The sequence below is a fragment of the Magnolia sinica genome, chromosome 1 (assembly GCF_029962835.1).
Source record: "Magnolia sinica isolate HGM2019 chromosome 1, MsV1, whole genome shotgun sequence".
In the NCBI taxonomy this organism is placed as follows: Eukaryota; Viridiplantae; Streptophyta; class Magnoliopsida; order Magnoliales; family Magnoliaceae; genus Magnolia; species Magnolia sinica.
Window position 1 is genome coordinate 89,036,190 of NC_080573.1, and position 8,749 is coordinate 89,044,938.

Here is an 8,749-nt window from a genome sequence, read left to right on the forward strand (position 1 = left end):
AAGATAGGAATGCATGAATGTCATGAGATGCATGGATACGTGAATGCATCAAGTGGGTTGACCAACTCATTTGCTTGAGTTGGATTCCATCAACCCGCATATCCCCTTCTAGGGTAGGCTTCCACATATTATAGCCATCTAGGGATGGTCCCGTAGGTCACTCGATACTGTATGTACCTACAAGTCATGCAAGCAGTCTCCTTAGGTATTCAACACAATTTTGTGATGCATGGTAATTGATGTATGAGATTAACCAATGCATGATATTAACAGTTGCCACACACACACACACACACACACACACACACATATAAAATAACATATGATATGTCAGTTCTCAACAAATTCACACAAACATTCAATACAAATGATCATAATCATCAAAATAATGAGATGACTACTTTAATTACAATTAAGATGAAACATATTAGGATCACTCACCTGAAATCTGGTGATGTAGATTTTGATATGTTACCTCAAGATCTATCAGCTGGCCAATACCTAATCGAGCAACCGATAGTGGCAACGATAAGAGTCGATCCCTCAACCTCTCTCTTAGCTAAAAGTATCTCTATCAACTCGTTTGTTGACTTATTTTTGTTCTGAGATAAAAATTTTAAAATTTAACCACTAATAGTGTTTTTAAGTGTACAAAAATTTATGGTTATTACAAAACCTCTACCATTGAAACCTTCTGGGGGTCATAGAAGTTTTAGATCAATTTGATATTTGTTTTTCTCTAAGTCCATGTTTGTGCAACCTAATGAACAGAATGGATGGAGAAAAAAATATTATCGTAGGCCTACCAATGTGTTAATGGTGGGACAATGCTATTTGTGATGTGGTCCACTTAAACTTTGGATATGACTCATTTTAGGGCATGATCTCGTCAAATGAATGGACGGTGTAGATATAATAAATACATCATGATGGACCCACAAATCTTTGATCTTCTTTCCATTGTTAGTGCCTTTACGGTCTCGAGTACTACAGGGCTCTTCTGCAAGCGCCACGTACCTATGTTAAGAAAACTACTTTTGGATACACCGAAAAATAAATAATAAAATAAAATTATTGCTAGGCTGAATCACGTATAAAATACGCTGTCCTTAAAGCGTGATTTGCCCCCTTATCAACTGCTGATGGGTTACAGGCGAATTGCTTCCAGGATAAGACAAGCCTTATCTGGATCCAGCGTGCAGCAATCACGATAGGTCCACTATGGAACAATTTTAACGCAGTCGATTTATTCTGGCAGACTTAGACTATGGAGATGACAAAGTACTCTAATATGAAGCTATGGACCGTATCTGATTTGATGGGGAGATGGTGTGTTGAGATGATTGAATCGGACTGGAATGGTCCAGTTTATATAGGCCTCAGGTTTAGACCCGTTGCTGTGTGGTATTCAATGGTCCAGAACGTTTGAAAAATGTTTCTGGCCGTTGTCCATTAATCTCAGACGTTTCTGGTCATGCGTCATCTAGCGCCACTACAGCCACACTGCCACACTGCCTCACTACCCACGCCCACGCCCTCGCCCGAGCGTGAGCGCGCGCGTGCGTGCGTGCGTGCGTGTGTTCCAGTGCGAAGCCAGGTTTCATCTCTTCCAAAAAAGCTCCAAGTAAGAATACCCTTCTCAACATCTCATATAAACCACAAAACTTTTCTTTATATTTCCGATGTGGGACAAAGCACACACACCGCACTTTTTAATTTAAAAAATTCAAAAAGGTATTTTGGCGGGAAAATCCCAAAATTTTAAAATTTTGAATTTTCATTTTTTAATTATTTTTTAAACCATAAAAAAGCAACAATCCCCCATTGGTTTTTAAAATAATGAAAAAATTCTGCTAGAATAACAGTTATTATGCATAAAGAAAGATATCTTGCGATTTGAATCTTTCCTTAGTGTAAGCATTTTAAAGTTATTTCGAAATTTCTGGTTGCCGCAGCATTGAACCAGTTATTCCTTTATGATATAACCAAAAATACTACACACATAATAACTTATGCGTTAGGTGTTCCTTTATACTCTCACTTAGCACTTTTAATGGCCATGTGTTTATCCTGTTTCATGAATGATCCCGAGATAACTCTAAGTCTCATGAGAAGCGGCACCACTTCTACGTTCACATAGGTGAAATCCTTCCAGTGTTTCCTTTTAAAACACATGTCTTGTTTGACTGGATTTCATTAAGAGTTCAATACTCATCCCTCTTTATAACGACCAGCACTATCATCCTGGATGAGGTTATCAATTTATTTAGTGTTGAAACTTTTCACTTATCAGTGAATTATTGTTACCCATTAAACCCAATATTTAGAGATTTTCTAATTTAGGGTTGGGTTTCTTTCACTGGTGAAACTTTAGGTAAAGAGTTTCAACCCCATCCCTCTAGATGTTGTCCTTACTACCTCTCTCGTTAGAGGTTTAGTAAAAGGATAAGTCAAGTTATTACTTGATTTTACATATGAGATCACAATGATTCCATCTTGAATCAATTGTCTTACATAGTCATGTCGCAAACTTATGTGCCTGGACTTCCCATTATAGGTACCACTATAGGCTCTTGCTAGAGTAGCTTCACTATCACAATGAAGTGAAACAGCCGGTATAGGCTTCGCATAAAATGGGATTTCTAAAAGAAGATCCCTTAACCACTCAGCCTCTTTGCCTGTAGCAGCTAAAGCTATGAACTCAGATTTCATAGTTGAGTGCGTTATGCAAGTTTGTTTCTTGGATCCCCAAGATACAGCTGCACCTCCTAGGATGAATATCCACCCTGTAGTGGACTTGTTGTCCCCTGCACTCGATATCCAACTTGCATCGGTATATCCTTCCAACACTGCTGGAAATTCTGAGTAAAATAGCCTTAGTTCTTTGGTTTCTTTAAGATAACTTAGAACTCTACTAATTGCTTTCCAATGTTCAATACTTGGATTACTTGTAAACCTACTTAGTTTACTCACAGCATATGCTATATCCGATCTTGTGCATTGCATCGCATATATAAGACTACCTATAGCACTAGCATACTCTAGTTGTGCAACTGTTCTTCCACTGTTTTCTTTTAACTTAATACTTGGATCAAACAGGGTCTTTACCTCTTTAATTTTCAAGTGATTAAACTTGTTTATTATTTTCTCAATATAATTAGACTGGCATAATGCAAAACCCCCACTATATTTTTTAACTTTGATACCTAATATGGTATCCACTTGTCCAAGATCTTTCATTTTGAAAACTGAAGAGAGAAAATTCTTGATTTCAGTTACCCCTTCTATTTTATTACTGATTATTAACATATCATCTACATACAAGCATATGATTATAACATAATCATTACATATTTTTGAATATATGCATTTATCAGCAATATTGTGTTCAAAACCATAAGACAAAACTTTAGAATCAAATTTATCATGCCACTGTTTTGGTGCTTATTTTAATCCATATAAAGACTTAACAAGTCTACATACTTTTCTTTCATTTCCTGGTAGAACAAACCCTTCTGGTTGCTCCATGTAAACCTCCTCATCGAGATCACCATTCAGGAATGCTGTCTTCACGTCCATTTGATAGATATGAAGATGATGTATGGAAGCAAGAGCGAATAAGATCTTAATCGATGTGATTCGAGCTACTGGTGAATAAGTGTCAAAATAATCAATTCCATCTTTCTGTCAAAAACCCTTAGCAACTAATCTTGCTTTAAAAGTTTGAATTGTACCATCTGTGTGATATTTTTTCTTAAATACCCACTTACAACCTATTGGTTTAGAACGTGGAGGTAGATCTACCAATTCCCATGTTTGGTTAGATGTTATAGAATCCATTTCATCATTAATGGCTTCTTTCCAAAAAGTTGAGTCTCTTGAAAACATATCTTCACTAAAGGTTTTAGGTTCATCTTCTATAGTCAAAACCATAGGTATTTTCCTAATCACCTTCTCTCTATCACCCTCAACTAGATGAAAAGAGAGTCATTGAGAGTTTATTTGATCAGGATCAAGACTCTTTTCTACTCTTGCTCTTTGACTCCTACGAGGTTCACTAGGAGTTTTCTCTTCTATTTGTGGTTCTTTTATATTTTCATTAGGAGATTGAATCTCAGCATTCTTTTTCTCCGTGAATACAGAATTCTCAAAGAACTCTACATCTCTAGACTCTATGATTACATTGGAGTCTAAGTCTAGAAGTCTATAGGCCTTACTATGTTGTGCATATCCTACAAGGATGCACTTGATAGCTCTTGGTCCTAATTTAGTTCTTTTAAGTTCTGGAGTTTTGCAATATGCAAGACACCCTCACACTCTAAGATACCCTATGTTTGGTTTTCTTCCTTTCCATATTTCATTTGGAGAGGTCATGGTTTTCTTAGAAGGAATTCGGTTTAAAACATGACATGCAGCTAACAGCGCTTCTCCCCATAGGTTTAATGGCAACTGTGCTTGTATTAGCATTGAGTTGACCATTTCTACTAAAATCCTATTTTTTCTCTCTGCTACATCATTTTGTTGTGGTGTATAAGGTGCTGTGCACTGATGTATTATGCCGTGTTCTTCACAATAGTTAGAAAATTCATTAGAGAAATATTCTCCTCCTCGATCACTACGAAGGATTTTAATATTTTTATCTAATTGATTTTCTACTTCAATTTTATAGATTTTGAATGCATTAAATGCTTCTTCTTTCGATTTTAACAGATATATATATATACATATCTTGAACAATCATCTATAAATGTTATAAAGTACCTTTTACCTCCACGGGTAAGAACGTTGTTTAATTCACATATGTCAGTATGCACTAGGTCTAATATTTGAGAGGATCTCTCAACGCTAGGGAATGGTTTCTTTATTATTTTAAACCGTATGCATACTTCACATTTATCTCTGTCACTATCATTTTATGATATTAGGCCATTCTTAGCCATGAGTTTTATGGTACTGTAGCCAATATGGGCTAGTCTACCATGCCATAGCGTTACAGACTCAATCATGTAAGCAGAAGAATTCTTTTCATTTAAAGAGAGTTTGATCATCCCATTACAAGCGTATCCCTTACCCACAAAGTTCTCATTCTTAGGCAAGATCAGCTTGCCTGATTCAAACACAACCCTAATCCCAGGATTACTCAAGAGATCCCCTGAGACAAGATTCTTCCTTATGTCTGGGACATGCAGTACGTTGGTCAGGATTATCTTCTTTCCAGAGGTAAAGAGTAATTCCACGGTTCCTTCGCCTACAACTTTCGATCGTCCTTTATTTCCCATTTGAACCTCTTGACCATTGGTCTCATTTTCATAGGTTTTAAAAGCAGATCGATCATTACATACATGGACTGTGGCACCTGTATCGTACCACCAACCAGGGATTTTCTCTTGAACTAGGTTCACTTCTGTGACCATGGCTACGATTTCATCGTCTACTGCATTAGCCTCTTTCTTAGGCTTTTTTCGGTCCCTACAGACTCGGGCGAAATGCCCGGTCTTACCGCAAACATAGCAAGCTCCCTTAGGTTTGCCGTTTTTCTTCTTTTGAGTTTTCTTGAATTTCCCTTGATCTTTGTTAGGTTTAAGGGAATCAGCTTTCTTATAGGTATTATTTTGGGATGTCTTTTCTACTGCGTTCACCTTGGATGAGGATGCACCATTAGCGTCATCCTTTTTGTCTCGGTTACGAGATTCTTCTTCAATACGAAGATGCTTCTGGATTTGTTCTAGGGTGAACTCTTCGGATTCATGCAGAAGTTTCTTCTTGTAATCTTTTCAGCTCGGAGGCAACTTTGCGATTATAGCTCCGACTTGAAAGGATTCAGGAAGATCGATTTTTATGGCTTTTATTTTATTTACAATAAGCTGCAGTTCCTGGATTTGGGCAAGCAGCGGTAGATTATCTACCATCGTGAAGTCGAAATACCTGGCAATTAGAAATTTCTATGTACCTTCCTCTTCAGCCTTGTATTTGTATTCCAGTGCGCTCTAAATTTCTTTCGCTGATGCGATCCTTGTGTACAAATTGTACAATCGATCAGAGGGAGCATTGAGGATGTGGCCACGACACAGCAGTTCATCTTCTTGTCGCTTGATCCTAGCAGCGATCTGTTCTGGAGTGTTAGTGTCCTTTGCTTCAGGCAGAGGTTGGAGAGTCGGGTCCAAGATGTAGAAGATCTTCAGCGCGGTTAGTAGGAATTTCAGCTTGTCCTGCCATCTAGTGAAATTTGAACCATCGAATCAGTCCAATCGGATCAAATCCTGGTTCATCAGTTTGATTGATGCAACACTTTCGGTGTCCATAATCACGTTTTAAGATTGTTAGGAAAACTACTTTTGGATATACCGAAAAATAAATAATAAAATAAAATTATCACTAGGCTGAATCACGTATAAAATACGCTGTCCTTAAAGCGTGATTCGCCCCTTTATCAACTGCTGATGGGTTACAGGTGAATTGCTTCCAGGATAAGACAAGCCTTATCTGGATCCAGCGTGCAGCAATCACGATAGGTCCACTATGGAACAATTTTAACGCAGTCAATTTATTCTGGCAGACTTAGACTATGGAGATGACAAAGTATTCTAATATGAAGCTATAGACCGTATCTGATTTGATGGGGAGATGGTGTGTTAAGATGATTGAATCGGACTGGAATGGTCCAGTTTATATAGGCCTCAGGTTTAGACCCGTTGCTGTGTGGTATTCAATGGTCCAGAATGTTTGAAAAACGTTTCTGGCCGTTGTCCATTAATCTCAGACGTTTCTGGTCATTAGATCTGTAGATCTGACCATTGGATCATCCTGGCCCGTCCGTTTTCGGACTGTTGTGGCTTTTAAGGTAGCTATCCGTTTAAGAAACGGCTAGACGTTTCGGATTTAAGATCCGACCGTTCAGATCCACACCGCCCTAAGGCTCTGACCAGACCCATCGCACCGCGATCGCACAGAAGTCGCACCGGTTTGGGTAAGGTCGCGAGGGAGCGACCACTCTACGACACGATGCGCACGTGCGAAGTGCGCCATCTAACGCCGCTACAGCCACACCGCCTCACTACCCACGCCCACGCGCACGCGTGCGTGTGTTCCAGTGCGGCACTGGAATACGCAACCAGGTTTCATCTCTTCCAAAAAAGCTCCAAGTAAAAATACCCTTCTCAACATCTCATATAAACCACAAAACTTTTTTCTATATTTCCGATGTGGGACAAAGCACACACACCGCACTTTTTAATTTAAAAAATTCAAAAAGGTATTTTCGCGGGAAAACCTACACCCGCGAGGACGCTGGTGTGCGGTCAGCAGCTAATCCGCTTCCATGATGCGTGCACATTTGCAAAATGTGTCCAGTTAGTCACTCCACAGAGACAGGTCCACATGGCAATCCACGTCATCACAGTCGAAGCCTTTCTGCATAGCAGGTGGCATAAGAAGTAATCCTTCTGCCATATTGGCAAGGTGGCCCGGGACGTTAAACATGGCCTCCTCGTCGACAAAGACAGCCGTCGGTTCTGGAGGGCTGTGGAGAATCGGGATGTTAGTAGACGACATGGATTCGGAAGGACGGAACGCCTCAGCGGCTGCGATCGCTGCCGTCTGTATGTCCTTTGCTGAGGATGACTGGGCGCGAGGAAGGGCCCACATGGAGTCAGGGAAATTGAGCGGGACTGAGTCCCCACGGAGGGCGAGGGCTGCCACATCATAGGCTCTTGCGGCCATCTTCGGACAAGGGAATGTGCCGAGCCATATCCGCGACTTAGTGTGGGGGTCGCGAACCTCGCACACCCACTTGTCTCCATTTCTTTGACGGACGCCACGGTAGACAGGGTGGCGCGTCTCACGGAATTTCTTCCGGCCTGCTTTGCGCTTGTGGGTTGTGGCGGGAGATGGCATGTGTGAGGAAGAGCTACCACTGGAGCGCACAAGCGAGGGAGGGAGGTCGTTCGAATTAGAAGACGACTCGTTTTCAACGTCCATTGGTAGTAATGAAAAAAGAAAAAAGAAAAGAAATGAAGAGGAAACTGAAGGAGTACGTTGTTCGCAGGAAGATGATCGGAAAGATTATTTAAGCGCTCGAAAACACGTGAGGAACCCATGCTTCCATCTTTGGGCACGAGAAAAATTCGGCTTAAAAGAGCACGTGAGAGGGGGACAGGAGAGGTCGGTTGTGGGGACCAGATGTGGGAGCCTGGTCACTCAGATACTAATCATGAGGGCGGAAAGGAGATGGCCACGTGTCGATTTTGTGATGATTTTGCGCTGTGTGGAATGACAGGAGATTGCAAGAGAAACGTGGACGGTTTCCGAACCGATAATCAATTTACGGCCTTCCTTGATTTGGCCATATCACCAAAAAAGTCACACCAACGGGCCAATTCTAATGCTTGGATTGAACATGTTTTTTAGGTAAGGAATGGACGGCAGGAAAAGCTCTGGTTGACTTCTTTGTAACAATCTTATCTCTTTCTCTAAAAGTCCCGCAGCGCAGTGGTCGGGATTTCCAGAGTAGTCTGCTTGCATGTAATCCCGTGTCCCACATAGCCGTGTAATCCAATTCTCTGTACGGCCCACAGCCATGCCGTGCAACATCCACCCCGTCTGTTGGTTTTGCCGAATTATTTTAAGAATGTGTAACAAAAATGAAACAGATCTAACCTCAAGTGAGACACATAATAGAAATAGTGGAGATTGAACCTTCCTGGGCCACAGAAGTTTCTGAATAGAATGATATTTCTGTTTTCCGTATATC

At 40.5% G+C, this 8,749-nt stretch overlaps 1 protein-coding gene across 1 annotated transcript; it reads right to left on the bottom strand.

Moving 5' to 3' along the window:
* Nucleotides 1–591: 591 nt before the first annotated feature.
* Nucleotides 592–8,227, bottom strand: LOC131251316 (dehydration-responsive element-binding protein 1F-like). Its single transcript, XM_058252012.1, has 2 exons — nucleotides 7,271–8,227; nucleotides 592–1,017 (listed from the first exon to the last, which is right to left on the bottom strand). The coding sequence occupies exon 1, from the start codon at nucleotides 7,975–7,977 to the stop codon at nucleotides 7,351–7,353; it is 627 nt and encodes a 208-aa protein (XP_058107995.1). The 5' UTR covers nucleotides 7,978–8,227; the 3' UTR covers nucleotides 592–1,017; nucleotides 7,271–7,350.
* Nucleotides 8,228–8,749: the final 522 nt, after the last annotated feature.

Bases quoted from the DNA above. Each gene is read 5' to 3' on its own strand.
- LOC131251316 (XM_058252012.1), bottom strand. From the start codon at position 7,977: ATGGACGTTGAAAACGAGTCGTCTTCTAATTCGAACGACCTCCCTCCC.